The 24,937-nt window shown below is 37.9% G+C and overlaps 3 protein-coding genes across 4 annotated transcripts; all 3 read left to right on the forward strand.

Moving 5' to 3' along the window:
* The first annotated feature begins 1,180 nt into the window (after positions 1 to 1,180).
* LOC127424272 (armadillo-like helical domain containing protein 1) lies at positions 1,181 to 12,070 on the forward strand. The gene is made up of 11 exons (XM_051669295.1): positions 1,181 to 1,386; positions 1,506 to 1,574; positions 5,743 to 5,909; positions 6,214 to 6,410; positions 6,624 to 6,708; positions 7,221 to 7,337; positions 9,309 to 9,381; positions 9,537 to 9,666; positions 9,829 to 9,906; positions 10,052 to 10,133; positions 10,275 to 12,070. Exons 1-11 carry the CDS (start codon positions 1,181 to 1,183, stop codon positions 10,301 to 10,303), a joined length of 1,233 nt encoding a protein of 410 aa, XP_051525255.1. The 3' UTR covers positions 10,304 to 12,070.
* Positions 12,071 to 12,185: 115 nt separating this feature from the next.
* Positions 12,186 to 20,285, forward strand: LOC127424420 (adenine DNA glycosylase-like). Of its 2 annotated transcripts, XR_007894469.1 has the most exons (17): positions 12,186 to 13,032; positions 13,132 to 13,259; positions 13,403 to 13,442; positions 13,530 to 13,603; positions 13,687 to 13,728; positions 13,831 to 13,902; positions 14,716 to 14,829; positions 14,923 to 15,020; positions 15,124 to 15,268; positions 15,361 to 15,454; positions 15,568 to 15,750; positions 15,858 to 16,003; positions 16,200 to 16,349; positions 17,046 to 17,087; positions 17,171 to 17,276; positions 19,370 to 19,553; positions 20,171 to 20,285. XR_007894469.1 is itself a non-coding variant. In XM_051669611.1 (16 exons), the coding sequence occupies exons 1-16, from the start codon at positions 12,963 to 12,965 to the stop codon at positions 19,489 to 19,491; spliced, it is 1,626 nt and encodes a 541-aa protein (XP_051525571.1). In that variant the 5' UTR covers positions 12,186 to 12,962; the 3' UTR covers positions 19,492 to 19,630. The 2 variants fall into 2 exon arrangements, 1 of the variants encoding a protein (XP_051525571.1); XM_051669611.1 differs by lacking the exon at positions 20,171 to 20,285 and having other exon boundaries at positions 19,370 to 19,630.
* Positions 19,957 to 24,728, forward strand: LOC127424421 (elongation of very long chain fatty acids protein 4-like). Its single transcript, XM_051669612.1, has 6 exons — positions 19,957 to 20,285; positions 20,553 to 20,680; positions 20,909 to 21,628; positions 22,155 to 22,552; positions 23,235 to 23,901; positions 24,151 to 24,728. The coding sequence occupies exons 1-3, from the start codon at positions 20,045 to 20,047 to the stop codon at positions 21,074 to 21,076; spliced, it is 537 nt and encodes a 178-aa protein (XP_051525572.1). The 5' UTR covers positions 19,957 to 20,044; the 3' UTR covers positions 21,077 to 21,628; positions 22,155 to 22,552; positions 23,235 to 23,901; positions 24,151 to 24,728.
* The last annotated feature ends 209 nt before the right edge of the window (positions 24,729 to 24,937 follow it).

Here is a 24,937-nt window from a genome sequence, read left to right on the forward strand (position 1 = left end):
TTGTCTTTTTTCAAAGAGAGGAAACAAGATAGAAAATAACTCTTTACCCCGTGCTTGCTATTAGCTACTAAATGTAACGATAAAACGTCGCACTGCCATAAAACACTAAATCTCTTACAATTTGCCATCACATTGTTACCAAGCGGACGCCGTAAGCGTCAGTTCCCCTGGCAACCGCAAACATCACCGGAACTGTAGGTGAGTAGCTGTGTGCCATCTTTGGTTTGTAAAACCACTGACACCAGGTAAACAAATCCGACATAACTAATTAAGCTGTTACAATTTCGTTTTGTGTACTAAAGTGACGTGATGTTCTGTCTGAATGTTTGGAGTGTCTGAACCACTTTATTTTAGAGAATAATGGCGAAATTGATAGTATGAGATAATTTATAGATTATTAAGATAATTTGGTGAGATTTCTTGTTATTTCTTCTTCTGCTATTTTACACGATGTCTCAGACTTATCTTTTAAGAGCTTATCTTTTAATCATATAGTTTTCTATACTGTAAATTGGGGAGACCGCGACTCGTAACACGAGAACGTTTCCATTAGGGCTATATTCCTGATTTTGACTTTTGAGTCAAAAGTATAATTGCACAAATTATTGTTTTCTCTTGCAGACAAGCAGTGATTTTGAATGTTGCTTACAATCACCTAGTAAAAAAAATAATAATAATAATAAAAATTAAAAAGTCTTTAATCAAAATACTTTTTGTGAATTTTATCCTTCAGAAACAACAAATTGCAACGTTGTCCCGTTTTTGTAATACCTGTTGAATAATAAGTGAACAAAACCACACTGGGTTACATTAAGGCAAGAGTCAACTAGCTATTTAGTAAAGGAAGGTTTTAACCCAAAGGCTGAACTGTGTTCTTAGGACAAGTGTATTTTTAGCCAATGATAGGTTATTTTATGGCAGGTTCCCCATTGTGACACCTTACCGCAAATAGTATGCCAACATTCCCCAATATGTGTTAAATGAAAGTTATCTTTCCAGGGCAGTAACGGTAAATGTTAAAAACACATTATGTCTGTGTAGACTTTATGTGCCTATACAGAAACTGACTTTCAAAAAAGACTTCCAAACCATGAGAAATATTCACTGGAATGAAAAGTGTGACAACTAGCTATCCTCTATACTTTCATAATTTCCACATAGTCTCTGAAATGCTACAGTCATGTCCAGCTGTAAGGACCAAGCAGCCATCAGTGATGTGATGTGTTTCCTCCATGAGTGGGACCAGGGCAATAAGACGGTGCGCAGTCGGATGCTGATTGACTTCCTGGCCAAGAACACGGGAAAGACTTGTACTGAACTGGAGCTTGAGTTTGCTCAAGTTGCCAGCCTGTTCTTTGCTCGGCTCACTGCATGGATGAGACTGACGTATCCATACATATGATATGATCATGCTTTATGTGTGAAATATCAGATACAAAAATATCAAGTTAAATGGTGGGATTTCAATCATACCTTGTGTGCGTCCTTACATGTTGTGTCTCCAGCTACATGTTTGGAACATGTCTAGACCTTCAGCTGAAAGCAGTGGGTGTCTTCCTCTCAGCCAACAGCAGGTAAAAGATTATGTTTATGCTTTGAATCTTAGTGTTTTTATGAATTTTAATTATAGAGGTCAAAGGGACATTGGCTTGATGCAGCCAGTCTGACACCATACTTCTCAAGGTCAGCTTTGGCTGTAAAGGTTTTAAAGAACAGCTTTAGAAGCACCATGATATTACTTGATGGTTGCAGTTCCCTTACGACTCAGTACACTTAACATTGCGTCGCTAAGCTGACGCTATGGGGGAGTGTCCTTCTATACCACCTAGTTGAAACCTTTCTACAATAACGGCAATTCTAATATTGGCTATGGTGTTTAAGCCCCGTCATTTTGGCGCAAAGCAGTCGACATTCCTCCAAATTTTCTTCCTTCAAGACAGCGATTCATCTCTCATCTAGAAGCCTTCTACTACTTCGCCTTCGACATACACGAGTCAGCGGGCGGATCTTCATGGCAACGAGAAGACTCTCCGTTCCCCTGCAGCGTTCTAGCGAACATTTACTCCACCTCGCCGCTTGAAGCTTTGCTGGTGAATGGGCCGCTTCAGCATCCTGATTCCCCGCAGCGCTTTGCCAAGTTTTGTATCCTTATAAGCTATTGTGATATTTTGTGTGTGTGTGTGTGTATATATATATATATATATATATATATATAACTAAAAGAGCCGCTTACGTGTTCGTATTTTTTCAAGATGTCATTCCATAAGTGTTCATTATGCAAGGGGCATCCCACCATCAGATCAGCATGAGAGCTGCATTCGCTGTCTGGGCCGCACCCACGCAGATCTTATTGCACGTCCACCCACACGATTGGTTTGCATCAATAGATCTGAAAGACGTGCACATTCATGTTCAAATTGTACAACACCACAGGATGTTTTTGAGATTCGTGTTTGAGGGAACTGCAAATCAATTCAAAGTCCTGCCCTTCAGATTGTCCCTGGCTCCTTGCACATTCACAAAGTGCATCAATGTGGCACTTGCCCCTCTGAAACTGAGTGGTGTGCGCATTTTGAACTGCCTCGGCGATTGGCTATTACTGGCCGAGTCGGAGGATATAGTATGCCAGCACAGGGACTTATTGCTCCAACATCTGAACAGCCTGGGCCTCAATGTCAACTGGGTGAAGAGCATGCTCTCCCCCAGCCAACAAATGTCCTTGTTGGGAATTCGTCTAGACTCTATGAGCGAGCGCACGCATCTCACAAGCGAGCACGTTTGGGCCATTCTCCAGTGTCTCTCTCAGTTCAAACTGAGGAGAACACTTCCACTGAAGCTGTTTCAAAAAGCATTGGGGCTGATGGCATTCTATTAGGTCTTTTACACATAAGACCTCTTCAGTACTGGTTCAAATGTCATGTGCCACGTCATGCCTGGCCCCAAGGGAGCATGCGCATCACTATATCTCACCACTGTCTAGCTGCTCTAGCACCTTGGACAGCTCCTGCCTTCTATCAGCAAGGTGTCATGCTGGGGAAGATTTTCAGGTGGAAATTGGTGACCATGGATGCTTCCAACACAGGTTGGGGGGCGGTGTGCGATGGACGCCCGGCATGGACGTCCATCGCATGGACAGGTGTGAAGAGGGTGTGGCACATCAACCGCCTGGAACTGTCAGCTGTTTTCCTAGCCTTGATGGCTTTTCAGTCCGAAATTGTGAATTATCATGCTCTGATTTGCTCGGACAACATGACAGTTGTGGCATACATAAACCGGAAAGGCGGAATTAATTCCCTGCCAATGATAAGACTGACGCGTCACCTCCTTCTGTGGAGCGAGCGTTATTTTCTCTCCTTATGGGCGACACATGTCCCAAGCCATCTGAATTACAGTGCAGACCTATTTTCACGCCATGGAGTGATGCCGGGTCAATGAAGACTTCATCCTCAGACTGTCCTGAGGATATGGGAATATTCGGCAAAGCGGAGATCGATCTATTTGCCTCCGTGGAGAATGCCCATGGTCCCCTTTGGTACTCCAAGTCCCAAGCTCCATTAGGAGTGGATGCAATGGCCCACAAATGGCTTATGAAATGCAAATATGTGTTTCCCCCAGTGTGCCTCCTTCTCTCTGTCATATACAAAGTCAGAGCGGACAAGGAAATGGTTCTATTAGTTGCACTGAAGTGGCCCAATCAGTCCTAGTTTCTGGAAATGCTAGAGATTCTGGACGGCCCTCCATGGGAAATACCTCTGAGGAGGGATCTCCTCTCTCAAGTGCAGGGCACAATCTGGCATCCCCAGCCCAAGCTGTGGGACCTGCATGTGTGGCCCCTGAATGGAGCGCGCTAAACATGACTCAGTAGGTTATGAACACCATTTTGCAGGCTAGAGCACCGTCTACCACACGCCTTTATGCAATAAAATGGAATGTGTTCACTAATTGGTGCTTTTCACACGGCAAAGACCTAGTGAACCTCACCATATCTGAAGTTCTCACATTTCTTCAAGAGCGATTGAACACAGGGCTCACTCCGTCAATGCTCAAAGTCTATGTGGCCACTATATCAGCATATCATGCACCTCTATAGGCAAACATGACGAAATCATAAAGTTCCTTAGGAGAGCGAGGCAGTTAAATCCCCCTTGCCCAGCTCCAAATTAGGACCTGTCTCCCTTTGAGTTTCTGGACTCTGAGACTCTTAAAACTGCATTACTGCTGGCTCTGGCCTCAGTAAAACGGGTCGGGGATTTGCAAGCACTGTCGACAGTTAATGTCTGGATTTTGGTCCGGGTCTTTCAATATCCACTGTCAAATGCAGAAAAAGCTATGTGCCTAAAGTTTTAACCACGCCCTTCAGAGCGCAGGTGGTTCACCTTCAAGCCTTTTTCCTTCCTCCATTTAATTCGGATGAGGAGAAGTCCTTACATTTGTTATGCCCTGTGCGAGCGCTTCACACATATGTTGAACGCACCCGCCAGTTCAGACTGTCTGACCAGCTCTTTGTGTGCTATGGAGGATGCATGAAAGGAATGTCCATCTCCAAGCAAAGACTTTCTCACTGGATCGTTGATGCGATCTTCTTGGCTTACGAGTCACAGGGTGAGAATTGCCCAATTGGTGTTAAAGCACACTCAACTAGTGGCATGGCCTCTTCATGGGCATGGATGAATGGTGTGTCCTTACAGGACATATGTTTTGCAGCAGGATGGTCTTCTCAAAACACATTCGCTAGGTTTTACAACTTAGATGTAACATCTCTCTCATTGCAAGTCCTCTCTGTCTAGAGCGCTTGCTATTTTGCTGGCCAAACATATACTTATGCCCCTCTTCTAAGTACAGCTCTCTAACATTTCACACAACCACCTGTATTCAGACCATTGTATTCCCCAAAAAAGTCACAAGCAGTTTTATATATAAATAACTTCCTTCCCTGGATTCATGAAGGGGTTAATATCCATTCTGAGTGTTCCCCTCCTGGCCCACCATGAGGGTCATTCACTTGCTGCATACTCATGTTGGTCGGCATCCCACGGGACTACAGCGTCACGTTTCCTCTCTGGAAGGTTATGTCGTGTAGTGCGGCGTGATAAGACTCTGTTCCCCATAGCGTCAGCTTCGTGACGTAATGTCAAGTATACTGAGTCGTAAGGGAACGTCTTAGTTACGGATATAACCTTGGTTCCCTGAGACAAGGGGAACGAGACATTGCATAAGCTGGCCGCACTACAGACTCAGAGTTCTTTGAGGTGCAAGCGATGCACTCTTGTCCCTAAGTCAGAAAGTTCTGAGGAATTTTTCCTTATTTTATACCGGACAGCTTTGCACCTAAAAGGGCGGGGCTTAAACATTATAGCCAGTTTTAGAATTGCAGTTATTGTAGAAAGGTTTCAACTATGTCATATAGAAGGACACTCGCCCATAGCGTCAGCTTAGTGATGCAATGTCTTGTTCCCCTCGTCTCAGGGAACTGAGGTTACATACGTAACCGAAACGTTTTCTTTCCTGTGTTGACATATTTCCTATTAAAACAGGAGTTGGCATGGGACACAGAAGAATTTGATCTTTTTCTTTTAAATATTCAATAGCCTTTAGTTTACATCACAGCCATGAACATAATTTGCTACTTGCTATTGCTAGGCAGAAGCACATGGTATTAGGGGGAGGGACATTCTCATTCTATGGAGCATTTTATTGAAGTACCCTAACATGACATTTTTTATTTTTTATTTATGTGATCAGTCATCAGTACATGACTGAATTTCTGGAGGTTGGTGGAGTGCTGACCCTGCTTGAGATTCTAGGACAAGACCATCTCAAAGAGGAGGATAAGACCAAGGCTCTTGACTTGCTCCAGATAATCGCCAATGCAGGCCAGAAATATAAAGAGCTTGTCTGTGAAAGCTATGGTATACACAAATCACAACAGCAGGGCAAACTGACAATGGCAAAAGTGGAACAGCTCCTTCTTAACCTTTTAGTTTTCTTATTCTGGCTATTCTAATTTTTAAATGATATAGCAGGTAATGGGAGTATGCATCATGTACACAAAATATGGTGTGGTTAAAACCCAGGTTTGCATGTTTCTAATGATCCAGTATGGATCAGTTTAGAAGTGTGGAGATTTTGAAGTTCTGACAAATTTATACATACAGTATATATTGGCTGAAGAAGTGATTGATGCTCTTGCATCTGTTCTTTTCTGAGTGGCAGGTGTGAAGGCCATAGCTGAATGTTTGGCCAAGTCTGAGACAGAGAGGACTCAGGAGACAGCCGCCACCCTGCTCAAGTCCTTGGTCCATGGAAACTCCAAATACCAGATCCAGGTGTTCAAGGGCCTGATCGCCCTGCTGACCTGCATCTCCCCAAGAGCACAGCAGCTTGTTTTGCAGATCCTACGTTCAGTGCATGTACGGCAGTGTTGTTGAATGACAATCTGCACCTGAGAGATATATCCAGTTCTTTAATGTGTATATATATATATATATATATATATATATATATATATATATATATATCAAAGAATTATTACATATTAAAGAAAAAAAATGTGTGTGACTCCAAAATGCTTCCATTCTAATGAAAACAACACTTTTTTAAGTGTTACAATTTCTTTGTTTCAGCCTATTGTAAAATCTGCTCATCATAGCATAGTGGAACCCTTACTGAATCTACTGAGGTCACTACATTTAGAAGTGCAATATGAAGGTAAGTCAAGTGTACTTATAAATGTACTTTATAACTTTGACCAGCGACCAGATATTGTTATTCGAACATATCGTAAGATGCTGTAATACTACTGTAAGAGAATGATGGCACAGGGGTGGTTTAATTTTTACTTTGTATCTCACAGGAATATTTCAGGTTCAATACAATTTAAGTTCAATCAACAGCATTTGTGGCATAATGTTTCAATTCGTCCCTCCTTTTCTTAAAAAAAAATGCAAAAATCTGGGTTACAGTGAGGCACTTACAATAAGTGAATGCGGCCAATCTGTAAATGTTAAAATACTCACTGTTTCAAAAGTATAGACATAAGATGTAAACAATATGCTTTTTAACATGGTTTTAGTAAGATAAAATCATTTACTAACATTTTCTCTGTAAAGTTATATCCAATTGTTATATCCAATGTTTTTTTGAGGTAATCAACATTATGTCACAAATGCTGTCGATTGAGCTGAACTTGTATTTATCTATTTTTTATTTTCTTCTTACAGCTTCAGAACTGATAACAGAGCTTATGCAATCAGAGGTGAGACCTGCTCTGCTCAGGAGTCTGGTGGCTTATCTCAAACCAACCAAAGAGGGAATCCCCAAACACAAGATTCTGGAGGGTGTGACCTGTTGTTAACCTCAATCTTAACAAATAAACCATCTTCAACTAACAGGGTACAGTTGTGCTCAAAAGTTTGCATACCCTGCAGAAATGGTGAAATTTTGGCATTGATTTTGAAAATATGACTGATCATGCAAAAAAACTGACTTTTATTTAAGGATAGTGATCATATGAAGCCATTTATTATCACATAGTTGTTTGGCTCCTTTTTAAATCATAATGATAACAGAAATCACCCAAATATCCCTGATCAAAAGTTTACATACCCTCGAATGTTTGGCCTTGTTACAGACATACAAGGTGACACACACACACAGGTTTAAATGTCAATTAAAGGTAAATTTCCCACACCTGGGACTTTTTAAATTGCAATTAGTGCCTGTGTATAAATAGTCAATGAGTTTGTTAGCTCTCACGTGGATGCACTGAGCAGGCTAGATACTGAGCCATGGGGAGCAGAAAAGAACTGTCAAAAGACCTGCGTAACAAGGTAATGGAAATTTATAAAGATGGAAAAGGATATAAAAAGATATCCAAAGCCTTTAAAATGCCAGTCAGTACTGTTCAGTCACTTATTAAGAAGTGGAAAATTCGAGGATCTCTTGATACCAAGCCAAGGTCAGGTAGACCAAGAAAGATTTCAGCCACAACTGCCAGAAGAATTGTTCGGGATACAAAGAAAAACCCACAGGTAACCTCAGGAGAAATACAGGCTGCTCTGGAAAAAGACGGTGTGGTTGTTTCAAGGAACACAATACGACGATACTTGAACAAAAATGAGCTGCATGGTCGAGTTACCAGAAAGAAGCCTTTAATGCGCCAGTGCCACAAAAAAGCTCGGTTACAATATGCCCGACAACACCTTGACACGCCTCACAGCTTCTGGCACACTGTAATTTGGAGTGACGAGACCAAAATAGAGCTTTATGGTCACAACCATAAGCGCTGTGTTTGGAGAGGGGTCAACAAGGCCTACAGTGAAAAGAATACCATCTCCACTGTGAAGCATGGTGGTGACTCACTGATGTTTTGGGGGTGTATGAGCTCTAAAGGCACGGGGAATCTTGAGAAAATTGATGGCAAGATGAATACAGCATGTTATCAGAAAATACTGGCAGACAATTTGCATTCTTCTGCACGAAAGCTGCGCATGGGACGCTCTTGGACTTTCCAGCACGACAATGAACCTAAGCACAAGGTCAAGCTGACCCTCCAGTGGTTACAGCAGAAAAAGGTGAAGGTTCTGGAGTGGCCATCACAGACTCCTGACCTTAATATCATCGAGCCACTCTGGGGAGATCTCAAACTTGTGGTTAATGCAAGATGACCAAAGACTTTGCATGACCTGGAGGCATTTTGCCAAGACAAATGGGCAGCTATACCACCTGCAAGAATTTGGGGCCTCATAGACAACTATTACAAAAGACTGCATGCTGTCATTTATGCTAAAGGGGGCAATACACAGTATTAAGAACTAAGGGTATGCAGACTTTTGAACAGGGGTCATTTCATTTTTATTTTATTTTTTTTGTTGCCATGTTTTGTTTTATGATTGTGCCATTCTGTTATAACCTACAGTTGAATATGAATCCCATAAGAAATAAAAGAAATGTGTTTTGCCTGCTCACTCATGTTTTCTTTAAAAATGGTACATTATCAATTCTCCAAGGGTATGCAAACTTTTGAGCACAACTGTATTTGTTGTATGCATACGTGGTTCTCCAAAAACAGCATTGTTCTGTATTATAATCACATTGTATCTGAGATGTATTTGATTTGATCCTTATATTTTTACCTTTTTGGGTTTTGTTCTTTAAATTGGAGAAAACGTAAATGAGAGGATAAACAGATTGTGTATTGTGACTTAAATGAGCATTCTCAGTTATTGATTTGCCTGGGATCAGAGAAATAAACTTGTGATGTTTTTTATTCGGAATTTCAGTGGTAACAGTCCAAAATGTTTTGTTAGATCCATTGATGGCCAAAATGATTGAGTCTCATCCAGTGTTCCTCCAGCAAGCAGCTGCAGCTAAAACCATCAGGTAAAGTCAATCAATTACTTCAAACAGTGGATACATTCAAGAAAGCCTGCATGTAAAATTTTTACCAATTGTAACGACTGAAAATGATACCCTTCTTCAGTTTGTGGAAAACTTGAGTTGCTCAGTATGTACCGTATGTTGACATGATGATACAGGACGTTGGCACAGAGCAGTGAGGAAATATCTAAAGAACTGCTTTCTCTCAGAGTGATCCATCACTTACTGTATGCAATGGGCAACCAGGAACATGCAGATGCCCAGAGACAAGCAAGCCTGGCTTTGGAGGTATACTTAAAAAAACACACACAAACACACATTCCCTCTTAACACACACTGAATTCAGCATCAAACATACAGTAAATGTTTCTACCCACTATGGTATAACAGAATCTCCCATACATACATAAACTAAAGACTGGGTCATATTGAGTTGTAATGTCTATTTAGCATTTTGTGCGCATGTACCCAGTGGTGGAAGAGCATGTATGCAGAGCAATGGGCACCACCCTGTTTGAGTCTTTCATGGTGAGGTAATTTCCTGTCTCTGTATTGTTTGGAAAAAATCTTAGAGGTAGCGTCACTTTGTCTTAAATAATTAGATACAGTATTTGAAGTGTCTGTTTTTGTTTGTCTATGGTTTATTAAAAGTTTTTCTGCATGTTGTTCACAGCACAATGCTGAGGCTCTACATATGAGTATGGACAGCATTCAAGCTGAAATTGTACGGTCAAATGAAGTGAATATTTCACGTGGTGAGTTTAATAAAGAACACCAAATACAAACATTACTACATCCTTTATCTGAATGTAGACATATTTTTAACAGTCCTGTTAAAAAAATTTTGGCTATTGAAATGACTGTAAATTACATTGTGCTTCATTTTTTTTCTACAGTGCTTGAGGAGCAGAATTTAGATTCTTGAACACTGCTAGAGAAAGAAGGACAAAACAATTTGTTGATAGTTTTATATTTTTGTTGATAGTGTTTTTACTCATAAAATATTAAAAGTGATCACTTACAAAAAATTATGCACAGTCTCTACATTTCTTTGGTTTAGTTCAATGGGGGTATGCTTAAAACATGACTCAAGTATGACATATACACAGAGTTGGGAGGGTTACTTTTGAAATGTATTCCACTACAGATTACAGAATACATGCTGTAAAATGTCATTTGTAACATATTTCGTTAGATTACTCAAGGTCAGTAACATATTCTAAATACTTTGGATTACTTCTTCAGCACTGGTAGATTTTTTTCACGTGTTTTAACTATAAAAACTCTGCCAGTACAGTAAGACAAAATACACATGTTAAAAATACATTCTCTGAAAAACCTAAATATCTTATGCAGTGTTGTTTCTAAAACAAGATAAATCAAATTGAACTTGTTTGAAGGATTTTTAGATATTTTTACAGGAAAACAATACAAAAAGTATTATCAAGAATATGATTTTTGCCCTAATATCAAAGGTCTTACTAGAAAAAAAGAAATTATGATCCAACATGAATTTTCTTGATAAAAAAATATGATCGTGTCTGGTAACATGTGCATGTAAAATGGCTAGAAATAGCATTTTAGCTTTGCGTAAAGCTGACAATTAAACAAGGTTTATTTCTATTTCTTCTGCTCCAAACTTACTTCAAACTTACTTCTATGTCTGCTCGTATAAATGTAACACAGCATAAGAAAATGTTTCACCGCTGTTCAAATGCACTTTGGATCACATCATTTATATGTATATATATGTTTTCCATCTGAAAGGACTAAATTTTAAATGAAAAAAATGACACCTTGAGTCACAAGTTTGAATCCAGGGCATACTGAGTGACTCCAGTCAGGCTTCCTAAACAACCAATTGGCCCGGTTGCTAGGGTAGGTAGAGTCACGCTGGGTTAACCTCCTTGTGGTCGCTATAATGTGGTTCTCGCTCTCGGTGGGGCGCGTGGTGAGTTGTGCGTGGATGCCGCGGAGAATAGCGTGGGCCTCCACACGTGCTACATCTCTGCGGTAACACGCTCGACAAGCCACGAGATAAGATGTGCGGATTGACGGTCTCAGACTTGGAGGCAACTGAGATTCGTCCACTGCTACCTGGATTGAGGCGAGTCACTATGCCACCACAAGGACTTAGAGTGCATTGGGAAATGGGCATTCCAAATTGGGGAGAAAAGGGGAGAAAAAAAAAAGAATAATTTAAAATGAAACAAATGACAATAAAATGCAAATTAATCTCTTCAGTAATCAAAATACTTTTTGAATGTAACTGTATTCTAAATACCAATTATTTAAATTGTAACTGTAGTGGAATACAGTTACTAATATTTTGTATTTTAAATACGTAATCCCATTACATGTATTCTGTTACTCCCAAACCCTGCATATACAATCAGTAATGTGACCACTTTTACCTTCAGGATCCATGCAATCATTACCTCTACTCATCGACAGAATCCTTTACATTACTATGAAAAGCAGAGAAAAAAATGTACAGTACATGAGCTGTCTTGAAACAGTTGTCAAAATGGCAATCATAGAGTCCATGTGTCAACAAAACTAATCACTCCCAAGTTTATATCAATACAGCATGACCTGGGGCTCAGCTAATCCACAGGTTGCTCTAGCCTACACAAGCTTCATTATCCTATGCCCACTAGCCACTACCCTTTCTAAGGGACACAAAAGAAAGACGACGGCTAAGCGAGTTGGCTTCAGTCCTGCTGAAACTACTGCCATTCTACTTGCTATCCTTTCTCATTAATTTATGAATGTTTGTCTATATTATTTAGGGTGTTCGCAGTGGTATTGCAGGGATCTGCCAATTATTGTTTAATCTCAAACAACATTTTGTAAAAAATGAAAATATGTTTTAAAGAAAAATGCAGTATTAAGTATTAAGTCAATTTTCAGCTTTATGTTTCATTGTCCCTCCCATATTAAAATGTATCAAGTTAAATTTGTTAATTAAATTAAGTATATGCCTTGGTATATGCTTTTAATGCCTTTGCAATGTGAGCATCATAACATAGTATTTCAATATATTATGTTAATATTGTTCAAGTATTAGGGGTCCCTGCTCCATCCCTCTTTATCTATCAAGGAGTCATCGGTCTCATTAAAGTAAAAAAAAGGTTAGAGACTTCTTGACAACACAGCATAGTGAGCACAGTGAACACGCCTGACGTTACAGAGATTTGGCCACGCCCACTGTGTAAGTATTCTGTGACATGTGCGTTCCAAAATCAGCTAATGGTTCTAACACGCCCCGCCCCTCAGGAAGTGAAACAGAAGGCGGGAGTGCCGCTGCATGGTTGTTATGAAAACAAGATTGCTTCTCTAATAATAGTACTGTAAATGCCGTTTTAATACTATATGATTTTAAACACATTCATGTTCAATTTGTCATGCAGAGCGGTTTGTTTTTGCTTTTAAATTTACGTTTTATGCTAGTCTGAACAGTTATAGCATTTATCACAGTAGTTTTCCACCAGTCGTACTGTATATGAGTTAGTTATATTCGTTGAACTTTACATTAAAGCGCTATAAGCAGGTTAAGATCTGCAGTGCAGAAGGGGAAACGAATGGCTCTGGAGAATACAGAGGTGATCACATCCAGCAATAAGAAGAAACGAAAGCCTACCGTTAAAGAAGGTACATTGAGAGACTTTGGAATTGATTGGCTGGACCTTTAAATGTTTAGTATTTCTATATGTTTTAGTTGGGTTTGTCTTGCTCTTTCATTTTCTCCAGAGGAACTGTCTGAAACTCAACCCTCAACATATCACCTTTTCCATGACCCATCTGAAATCTCTCTTTTCCGCACTCACCTCCTGCACTGGTATGATCAAAATAAGAGAGAGCTTCCCTGGAGGACAGTGGTAAAATAATCTAATATTTAAAGTCATTGTTGCTGAATTCAGTTTTGGATAATAATCCAAATAAATGCAAAGTGGGTAGTAGTAGTCTTCTACACATGAGTATGTCTTTCTTAATTAAAAGCATTTTTTTTTAATCTATACAGGCTATGACAGAACCAGATGTTAATATCAGGACATATGCAGGTATAAACAAAGTGTTTTTAAGCTATGATCATGGAAGAATACTGATTTAAATTTTTTTAAATAATTTTCTTTCTCAAAATTTCTCAGTGTGGGTCTCAGAAATCATGTTACAACAGACTCAAGTTGCCACTGTGATAGACTACTATAACAAGTGGATGAAGGTATGTAAACTCATTAGGGCTGATTTCTCCTCTGATAGTAGAACTGCCTCATCTTTTATACTCCTTTATTTTTCTGTTGCCAGAGGTGGCCGACTGTGGAAAAACTTGCTGTTGGTACACTAGAGGTAAAGTTACATTCACAGTAGACAACATAAACATAGACTGGGCTCCAAATGTAAAGCACCATCCTTATAATTATGTTCTGACATAGTGGTGTCTCCTCACAGGAAGTGAACCAAATGTGGGCAGGTCTTGGATACTACTCTCGGGGACGCAGGCTACACGAAGGAGCCAAGAAAGTAGGCTTAATGAGAAATACACAAAAGTGCAATGTTTATTGTCTTGTTAATCTGGGTTTACAATGTGTGTTATCCATACATACATCCAGAATATTTTTATAATCCAGAGTTAAAGTAATATTTCACCCAAAATTCTCTTATCATTTACTCACCCTCATGCCATCCCAGATGTGTATTAGACTTTCTTTCTTTTGCAGAACACAAACAAAGATTTTTAGAGGAATATCTCCACTCTGTAGGTCCATACAATGCAAGTAAATGGTGACCAAAACTTTGAAGCTCCAAAAAGCACATTAAAGCAGCATAAAAATAATCCATACGACTCCAGTGGTTCAAAACCAAAATATAACAAAATATTTTTACTGTACATCTTGCCATTGCAGTCTCTAGTCATGATCATGCTTTCAAATTTGATTAAACTTCCTAGTGCTTGACGCATATACAGAGCGCTAGATGGTACTAGGAAGTGTAATTGAGCTTGAAATCATGATCGCCAAGGAGACTGCTAATGTTAAGATTTATAGTGAAAAAGGAGATACAGTTTGGTCTGTTCTCATCCACGATCGATTGGATCACTTCAGAAGACATGGACTAAACCACTTGAGTCTTATGGTTTATGTGCCTTTTGGAGCTTCAAAGTTTTGGTCACCATTTACTTGCATTGTATGGACCTACAGAGCTGAGAGATTCTTCTAAAAATCTTTGTTTGTGTTCTGCAGAATAAAGTCATACACATCTGGGATAACCTGAGGGTGGGTAAATGATGAGGTAATTTTAATTTTAAACTTGTTGCTGACATGATTCCTTAAATAGGTGGTATCAGAGCTGGATGGACAGATGCCAAGGACCACGGAGGGACTTTTGAAACAGCTGCCTGGGGTAGGACGTTACACTGCAGGGGCAATCGGATCTATAGCACTTGGGCAGGTAACGGGTAACATTCAGAATCCTGCACTGTTCCTGCATTAGTTAGGCCTTGAATCGTGTTCATTAATAAATCGTGTTGTTTGTTGTTCCCAGGTTACAGGTGCAGTTGATGGAAATGTGATTCGTGTTCTGTGCCGTGTTCGGGCGATTGGAGCAGATAGCACCAGTCCCACCGTAACAGATGCTTTGTGGTACTTCCAGCAAATTCATGTACTCGTTTAGGCAGGATGATCTAAATCTGTATCTAATTTTTAAATGTGAAATTTAATTTTGATTCTTATTGGGCTATTTCAGGAAAATTGCAGATAGAATTGTGGAGCCAGAGAGACCTGGAGATTTTAATCAGTCTATGATGGAGTTAGGAGCCAGAGTTTGCACCCCAAAATCCCCTCTCTGTAGCCAGTGTCCCATTCAGACACATTGTCATGCATTTAGGAAGGTACAGTACAGCTGGCAGCTCTTACCAATATACTTCATTGTCAAACCTTCAGAACCTCTGTACTAACTATCAGATTTCATGGGTTCTTTTAGGTAAGCATTAAACATGAGAAGGACTCCAAAACACTTCTAAGCAAGCTGGCTGCTGCAAATCTCAATACCTTGGTTCCTGACATAGAGAATTGCTGTAAGTTCTTTATGTTGAAGGCAAAATATCCTTGCAAAAATTTTCTCATTATTCAAAAATCAAACATCTATTCCCACATTCATAACAGTTTCTATTGGCTGTTTACATAACAGCGGCCGCTGGCAGTTGTAACTTGTGTCTGTCTGAGGACTGGGACCCCCAGTTGGGGGTGCAGAATTATCCAAGAAAGCCTGTCAAAAAAGCTCCACGTGTGGAGAAAACACTAACCTGTATAGTGGAGCGGCAGCTTGCTGGAGAGGAGATAGAGTATCTGCTCACTCAAAGGCCAAACAAAGGTAAAACACAACCAGTTGAATAGGAAATACAGAATCTAAAGGCATATCCCAAATTCAGTCAGATTTAATGTACAATAATGCTTTTAATTTGTCTTGTCTTTTTGCAGGACTCTTGGCAGGGATGTGGGAGCTACCCAGTATGCTCTTGGAGGCCGGGGTCTCTGAAAACAAACATAAAAGCTTGTTATGTAGCATGATGCAAAAATTGCTTGGAACTTCACTGGACACAGACTCACTTCAATTTGTGGGAGAGGTGAGTGTTGTGTGGTTTCACCCTAAGATAATACAAGTTGTTTTTTCTGGGGTTTAGATAAATGTAATAGTTTTAAAGTAATTAAATTTGTCAAAATCCTTGCTTACTCAACTAACATTTTAGGATTACAATTTTTGGTCATGACTAACAGTGCTCATAACTTACAGTGTTTGTTCATCCATGTTCTCTCTGTCAGGTGGTCCATATTTTCTCCCACATCCATCAAACCTACATTGTCTTTTCCGTTTGTGTATCTGACTGCTCAGAGGCAGAGCAAGAGCAAAATATATCCTGGCTCACTAAATCTGCTGTGCAGGGGGCAGCTGTATCAACAGGTGTTAAAAAGGTGTGTGTGTGTGTGTGCTTGCATGTGCGGTTGTTTGCGTGTGTGTGTGTGTGTGTTTAGGTTACAGCTAAGCCAAACTGACCTTCAGACATTACAGAGTTTGTTAGATTTAGAATAGACTAAAACAGGGGTTTTCAAACTTTTCAATGTCAAGGACCCCCAAATATGATGATCCTCTTGCAAGGGACCCCCTTCCTAAAATAAAAAGGCTGCTATATATTTTCACGTATAAAGACTCATTTATTGTGTGTGAGGGAAAAATTGTAAGTGTGATATTATAAAGACAACATGTTTTGTGCAAAATTAAATAATTAACTTTTATATTGTCATTGTATTCAAGTCAAAAGAAATTATTAAAATATTATCTAAATATTTAATTTGTATTAAGTTGAATTAAGTTAACAACGCATCTTTTTTCTACCCAATATTAGACTAATGTTAGATGTATATACAGTACCTAGTCTTTAGAAAGCAGAGTAAAACAGTAATAATTCAGTAAGTGTTGAAAGTTTTTCTTTTACTTTTTTTTTTTCTCTCTCTGAAATTTTCTGAGGACTCCCTTGTGACCCCCTGGGATTCAATGTTACATTGACTTATGTTCAGGAAATGTGTATTTTTGAGTCAAGTATTAGACTCTTCTGTACTGTGCTGTCATCTCTGTCCATTTATGTAATGATTTTGTATATTTAATCACAGATTATGAAGCTCTATGAATCTTCAAATAATGTGGGCAGCAAGGTAAGATGAATACATTTCCAGGGTTATGCATGTGCTTTATATTTTTATATTTATATCTTGACATTTCTCACTCATTTTAAAAGGATAAGAAGAGAAAACTCAGCCCTCAGGTCGGAAAAGAGAAACGAGCCAACAAAACAAAAAAGCTCAAGGACGGTGCTACTAATGGGCCCAAACAACTCTGCCTGAGTAAATTCTTTTCTACTTCAAAGCCAGCAGCCAAAGCTAAGAGCAAAAACAGTTGACAAAATTTGGTTTATATATTATGTTCTAGTGATGTCGATTTTTTTTTTATACTCTTGAGGTCATCATGCATATTTGGAGAGTGACCACATATTATCTGCAGCCTTTTTTTTAAAGGATAATTGGTTATTGTGAAGTATATTTTAAATGTATAATCATAAATGTATAATAACCATGTTTAATAAAAGCAAACATCTGTCTCAATGTAAGAATTAAGATTCAGAATAAAAGACTGAGCTGTTTTCAAATTAAAACCTGACATGTTTCCTTCAAATATTAATTTGCAGAAAACCTCTCTCACTCTCTCTCTCTCTATATATACTTTTTTAATTTAATAACAATTAGACATTTAAAGAAAATTAAATTACGTGGCCATGCAAATTTAATTCTCTGACTGTGTTGTCAAAATAAGAACCAAGAGATGTTTATAAGAAACCTACATTTATCTATTTAACAAACATGAAACAAGATTTTATAGTTTCAAAACACATGTTTGTGTTCATCTTTTTCCTTGTTTTATTTTCGTAATTATATTAGTGTTTTATTTAGCAGTGGTGGGACTTTATGGGAACTTTGGCGCAGCTCATTGAAATTCTCCCAAAAGTTCAGGTCACAGCCACATAACAGCTGATATCATGTTCTTCCGATGTTACTCAAAGCATTGAGTGGAAGTTCCAAGTCTTCACTTTAGAGTTGAAACGGTTGGACCGGATTATTGATTTGACTTTTTTTAAGGCTGTTTAGCAAGTGTTAATTAGATTGTGATGCATTCCAGATGAAAAGATGCAGAAACAATGTAGAACTGTTTGTGTTAGCCTTATGAGATGTATGCTTCTGAATCTGAATAGCAAAAATGTTTTCTTAACCCTCCTACTGTCTTAAGAAACTGCACCTCCTTTTGTTCATTGGGTCATTTTTGACCCGTGTTGAAAACCATTCAAAATCCATGAATTCTTGATTAGTGTACAAGGGCACTAAAGGCCCCCCTTAATGAAAATCTGTTTTATTGGGGTCCCAAAGTATATAATGATAGGGGAAATAGATATATTTTGAATAATAATTGAGTAACATATTTTTAAAGAATTTATAAAAATAAAAAAAATAAAGTTTCAAACATTGGCCAAGGATGTCTCAACTAACATTTATTTCTTCTATCACTTTTGGCATTTTATAATATCTCAACTGTATTACAACAATTTTTGATTTATTCACTTCAAAATGGGCCCACTTTGCCCAACAAATCCATTTCTTTCCATTAATGTCATACAATTTGTTGCAATGTTACAGGGGTTTAGGAAGATGCCGTAAACTTTTTTGTGCCATCTAATGTTTTATGAGAAAATAACATTCAGTAGGTCCATTGGGGGTTCAAAGGTCATCCAATCCAACATCCAATAGGTCCTTTTACCCTTGGGCGGCCTTTAGCCCCATTGTACCCTATCATATGAAATCATGTTAGTAAACTTTTACTATTTACTAACATATTACCTTTGAAAAACTATAAAAGAATAATAATAATTTTAAAAAAATCTCTCTTTGTGTGTGTGTGGACATCTGCATGTGTGCACAAACCCCGTTTGAGAGGAAAGTATACAATTTTTGCAGTAACCAGTGGGGAAGCTAGAGAACAGTATGGGACTAGGGGCTAAATTTGAGAAAATTGCAATATTTTTAGGTCAAATTTGTTTCATAGATGTACAAAAAAATCTATTTAAAATATTTTAAAACATCCAGAAAGTCTGAAGTTGAAAGGTTACAACTGGTTCTTCCCATCCGGGTCCTTTTATGACAATGGAAAGAATTATTTGTTTTAAATTGTTATTTCTCTTTAACAATTATATACAATAATTAATTTTTTTGGGTTGTTTTTTGTTTTGATGGTTTTGACAAAGTCATGATGTTTGGTTCCAGTGGCAAAAAGTACGCTGTCTGTATAGCATATTCTTTACCTGTCCCGGGCGGTCAAAAATGACCCTAAGACAATGGGTTAAAAATTATTGTAATTCAAAGCCTCTTATGAGTCCTGTTGTTGATTTCAGATAAGCGGACAGACCCATGGCTTCTAGTCTACTCTCCTGTACCAATCATCTGTATATTTCTTTGCTATCTTGTAATTTGGATCAGACCCAAACTTATGAAAAACAGGAACAAGTGGACCTAAGGGCAGTACTTACCGTGTACAACTTTGCCATGGTCGGTTTGTCCGTGTACATGTTCCATGAGGTAAGGGATGTATTTCATTATATCTTATATTGGTTCTTTTGGTTCCATTCAATATTTGTACATTATGAAAAGTGCAAAAAGCAATACAAATTATTTTGTCCTGAGTTAATATAATATTATTAGAGACCTAGTTATCAGATCTTCACAAATAATTTGCTTATGTTCTACTGTTAGCACCAAACTATTCCATTTCTCAGGCAAACTACAGTTATCTCTGTCAACCTGTGGACTACAGCCCCAGTCCATTGGGAATGTGGGTGATTACTTCTCTCGCTGTCTGAGAGATAACTGAGTATCTGTTTACACCCCTAGTGTTCAGTAAATAGCTTTGCTTCGCTAATAACCACTAATTCCTAGATTACAATTATACATGGTGAAAAGTAAATTGCCTGACACTTTTTAAAATAAATGCCCATAGTTTTGACATTATTGCTTCTTTCCCCTAGAGATGCATTTATTTGCAAAACATTACTTTTATTTTACCTTTTTAGATGGCCAATGTATGCTGGTGGTTTTTCTTCTCTAAAGTAATTGAGCTTAGTGATTCAAAATATATACTCCCACTGTGGACATGCAGTTCAAAGAGAGACACTTTCTCTCTCATTCTCTGCATTCAGGTCTTTTTCATCTTGAGGAAGAAGAATAATCAGCTCACATTTCTGCATGTGTATCATCATGGAACAGTGATCTTCAACTGGTGGACAGGAGTTAAATATGTGGCAGGAGGTCAACGTAAGTGAAACATACATTATATGAAGCCTATTTACATTCTAATAAATAATAATACACACACACACACACACACACAAAAAACACTAAACTAATAAGCTGAACTTTTCACTTTGTACTCATGTATGTTAACATTACAACAAGTTATGTTTTATCAGTGATGCTGTGTGTATTTACATTTAAATAGTTTTTAAACTGTTATGTAACTATTTTTAACAGCATATTTTAAGTATTTGATCAAAAACTTTGTCTTTTTGCCTGTTCATTCAGCATTTTTCATCGGGCTGCTGAACACATTTGTTCATATTGTCATGCATTCTTACTCTGGCCTTGCAGCCTTAGGCCCACACATGCAGAAATATCTGTGGTGGAAGCATTACCTGACCACACTTCAGCTGGTAAATACACAAACACATATTGGTTTTCTGGTAATTAGAAAACATATTTCTGATTAAGCAGCAAGTGCTTCAGTCAGAGGATTACGGGGTCTTGATTTTTACACTTTGTTTGTGCATAGTTCAAATTCACAACTGCAAGTCTATGCATGCCAAAGTGTCAAAATAACTTCTTTTGTATGAAAAAAAATCTAGCATAGATTGTTTACATTTCACAACCTCTGATTACAGATCCAGTTTGTCTTGCGGACTATTCACACTGGCTTCAACCTCTTCACTGAGTGTGACTTCCCTGACTCCATGAACTCTGTTGTGTTTGCATACTGCATCAGCCTCATTGTGCTGTTCAGCAACTTTTTCTACCAGAGCTTCATAACCAGAAAGAGCAAGAAGTCTTAACTGTCTGTGTCGGTGCACATGCTGAGCACCAAAGAGAAGATTCTCCCATTGTTCATGTCAGAGTGAGGTCATAGGTGATTAATCGACTAGTATTGTTCCATCAGTGTTCACTTTGCAATCCTACCTCAGTTTGAAACAGATACTGCATATTTTGTCACCAGGACTAAAAAGATTTGTTAAAACAGTTGGACTCATATTAGAGGTCTTATTCTGGTTATTCTGGGTATTTCTAGAACTTTTCCAATGTCTTGCATGCTGTTGTTCTTTTAGGTGTTTTGGAGCTGTGTAACATTTTCAGCTTTATGTTATCAACCAATATTATTTTTATGTAAATAAAATGTGAATCTCATTTTTAAGGATGGAACATCATTTTTATTGTCTCAATTCTGTGAATGTTTAAATCCACAGTATTTATAGCTGTTGTCATTACAGTTGCAGCCTGAACTGCACTAGATGGCAGTATCTAGTTGATTATTTCTATGGCTGCATCGGAAGATGTTCTTGTGTGGGTTTTCTCGCGATATTACTGCAACGCTGCAAACCCAGGAATGGGTAAGTGTAATTCTATCAAGTATACAGCCCAGCCATATTAACGACATGAAGTCTATATATGACATATACTGTAAAGTATGTTGACGTTTATTATGTAATAGTTTATTATAATATGATTGAACAGCACAGGTTTGGCAGGGCGGTACTTAATGTATTATTACATCGAAACTGCTTGGTTGAGATCAGCTGTGTTTGGTGTATAGTTTGCAGTGTAAATTTAGCACTACTACGTGATTATACTTTAGACCACTGCTAGTTTATAGAGCTGTGAATGGCCCTCAGATTGAACCATTAAAAAAGTAAACAAATAAATTGCTACCACTGCACGTGCGTTGCAAATACGCATTCTTTTTTTCTCTCTCGCGCCATGCAAATAATTTATTAAGAGGATTTAAAAATAAAGGCGTTTATTGATTGATTTATTTTCTTTTTTATTTATTTATTTATTTTATTTTTATTTTTTTGTACAAAATCATTTATGGTTCTCTGTGTGACAATTTGTATAATTGACGTTTGTAATTTTCAGGTTTCTACAGAGATCACTGGCACAAGCGCCATAAAACTGGAGGGAAAAGGAAACCCTACCATAAGAAAAGAAAGTATGAACTTGGTCGCCCTCTTGCAAACACAAAGGTGTGAGACTTTACGCTTTACTTCAGTGCATATGGTAATCTAAAAATAATCCTAAAGATACATACTGTATGAAATACCTGTGTGCGTCATATTATATGAATTTCTTTTGCAGACTACGGAGACAATCTACATGGCAAAACGGAATTATGTTGTTAATAAAGATTAATGAACTAATTAATCAATTAATTTTAAGGTCGGACCCCGCCGCATTCTCACAGTGCGTGTGCGGGAGGTAATATGAAATACTCCCGTGCAGAGACTGGACTGCCGGACCTTTTCCTGGAGCTCTGAGTGAGTTTAATCTTTAGCCTATTCCTGATAAGGACACTCTTTTTATTATATATATATATATATATATATATATATATATATATATATATATATATATATATATATTATTTTATTTTTTTGGTGCACTTTTCTGAAAAACGTCTGTTGCGCAAACCTAAAATAGATAGATAGATAGATTAATAAATAAACGTACGGGCCGCTAAGGCCGAACGCGTTCTTGCGGTAAAAAAGCTTGATGTAGCGCTAAGCATAGAACAGAACGCAGGTGTCTCGAATGAGTTTTTAAAGGTGCACTCAGTAATATTTTCAGTATATTCATCTTGTGTGTCAGTGCATTTAGAAGTATTAAAACCATGAGATGCCTTTAGACTGAGATCATGGAAGAGGTTACTGCCTGGAAATTTTCTCATAAATTGTGTGTGAAGTCTCTAATATAACATATTAGTGTTAAACAAAACAATTTGTTTGAGCAAGGAAAACTGCTGAGTTGATCTGTACTTAAATATCTGTCTCTTCGATTGCATGGATGGTATACATCATGCCAAGTGATTTATTTATTCTCTGTGACCAAACCTAAGCACGACATGAGCTAAATCCTACTCTGGAAGTTCTCTGTTGTTGACAAATGTTCCTTAAGGCAAAGATTAAAAAGCACATGTTATTTTGTCTCTCTAACTCACAGGTTGTACTCATAAGACCAGGATCATTGATGTTGTATACAATGCCTCCAATAATGAGCTAGTGAGAACCAAGACCCTGGTAAAAAACTGCATTGTTCTGAAAGACAGCACACCCTACAGGCAGTGGTTTTAGGCCCATTATGCTATTCCTCTAGGCCGCAAGAAAGGGGCAAAGCTGGTAGGCTTTTATTTTGAGTCTCAAAATATGAGTCTGTTGTTAGATATTCAGTTGTTTTTTTTTTCCCTCAAACTGTAAGCCTATGATTATCTGATGCATATTGCTCACAAACATGGCAAGAGCTTCTGCAATTTCCAAGAGTCAGGGTGCACAGGCCTTCAGGAGCTTGCTGTAAAATAAAGTCATGCATGCTAGGTACCAGTTTGCTTCAATGAGCACTTTGGAGGAAGAATTAGTCACGGGATTTGCCTATGAAATCTTATAATATTTAAGAGTTTTGTTTAAGGAGGTTCAATTGTGCTGAAGTTTTTATCTACATAAATAGATCATATTGCATCTTAATGAGTTGCCTCTATGCATCATCATCTCTCAGACTCCTGAAGAGGAAGAGATCCTGTGAATAAGAAGCGGTCAAAGAGGATTCAAAAGAAGATTGATGAATGCAGGAAGAAAAGCAAGATTAGTAGTTTGCTGGAGGAGCAAGCTGTTCTGTGAGTGTTTTATAGATCCACCATAGATCACACAGATCTTCTTAGAGGCTTTGAGACATTCAGTCGTCTCCACTTTACTAAAATGATCATTGGCAAAAAAATAAATAAAAATAAATAAACTGTACCTGTGAATTTTCTGTGTTCATCCATTGCACAAAATAGTCAGACTGGTCCTTGTGTGTCATCACAACTGTCACAGTGTAAACATGCTTATGTTTAATTTTTGTGTATGCTCTTTCTTTTCCTTAGCCTGTATTGCGTCCAGGCCTGGGCAGTGTAGTAGGGCAAACTGATACATCTTGGAAGGGAAAGAGCTGGAGTTCTATCTTTGGAAAATCAAAGCCAAGAAAGGCAAATAGACTTAAGCAATTTCACCAGGGCTCTACAGTGCAAGTACAGTACAAGTTAAAATTTGCCTTTTGTGTATAAATGTAAATTATTTGAGCACATTTGGTGCATCAGTCAAAACTCGTAAACATGATATATGGTACCATTAGAATGCAAACTATTCCCTTTTCGGCTAACCTTATACTGAAATTATGTTTCACACTGCAATTGGCCTTTTTTTAACTGAAATATTTAATGAAAGCATGAAATTATGATTAATGCTATAGCTCTTGAATTCTGTAGTTCAGTTTTTCTATGCCTGTTTGTACACATGTTTTTTTGTAAAAAATAGAAATGTTGCAATGTTTAACAAAAACTTTAACTGTGCCCCTAAACTTAAAGGCACAAGTGCTTTTAAAAATGTAAGCATAAATCCCTGATTACATTAAACAAAATTATATAAAAATAAAAATCTCAGTCTTTTAGACTGCTGCACTTGCTACAGTCTTATTTGTGATATTTATTAAATATTAGCAACTTAATTGGATATCATACAGATTAAGTAAAACATAAATGTAAAAATGTTTGTCCATATGGTCCATAAAATGCATTTGTTGTACTGTGGTCAGTCATATAGGAGAAAGATTTGTAAGTTCACACAACTATGGACTTTTCCCTTAAAAGTGCACTAAGTAAGATTTTTGCAAGA

Source organism: Myxocyprinus asiaticus, chromosome 33, assembly GCF_019703515.2.
Source record: "Myxocyprinus asiaticus isolate MX2 ecotype Aquarium Trade chromosome 33, UBuf_Myxa_2, whole genome shotgun sequence".
Classification (NCBI taxonomy): domain Eukaryota; kingdom Metazoa; phylum Chordata; class Actinopteri; order Cypriniformes; family Catostomidae; genus Myxocyprinus; species Myxocyprinus asiaticus.

Bases quoted from the DNA above. Each gene is read 5' to 3' on its own strand.
- LOC127424420 (XM_051669611.1), top strand. From the start codon at position 12,963: ATGGCTCTGGAGAATACAGAGGTGATCACATCCAGCAATAAGAAGAAA. The intron at 15,455-15,567 runs GTAAGTTCTTTA...TTTACATAACAG, and splicing joins TCCTGACATAGAGAATTGCT to CGGCCGCTGGCAGTTGTAAC. The intron at 17,277-19,369 runs GTAAATTCTTTT...TGTTGATTTCAG, and splicing joins GCCCAAACAACTCTGCCTGA to ATAAGCGGACAGACCCATGG.
- LOC127424272 (XM_051669295.1), top strand. From the start codon at position 1,181: ATGTCCAGCTGTAAGGACCAAGCAGCCATCAGTGATGTGATGTGTTTC. The intron at 1,387-1,505 runs GTATCCATACAT...TTGTGTCTCCAG, and splicing joins ACTGCATGGATGAGACTGAC to CTACATGTTTGGAACATGTC. The intron at 10,134-10,274 runs GTGAGTTTAATA...TTTTTTCTACAG, and splicing joins TGAAGTGAATATTTCACGTG to TGCTTGAGGAGCAGAATTTA.
- LOC127424421 (XM_051669612.1), top strand. From the start codon at position 20,045: ATGGCCAATGTATGCTGGTGGTTTTTCTTCTCTAAAGTAATTGAGCTT. The intron at 20,286-20,552 runs GTAAGTGAAACA...CTGTTCATTCAG, and splicing joins ATATGTGGCAGGAGGTCAAC to CATTTTTCATCGGGCTGCTG. The intron at 20,681-20,908 runs GTAAATACACAA...CTCTGATTACAG, and splicing joins ACCTGACCACACTTCAGCTG to ATCCAGTTTGTCTTGCGGAC.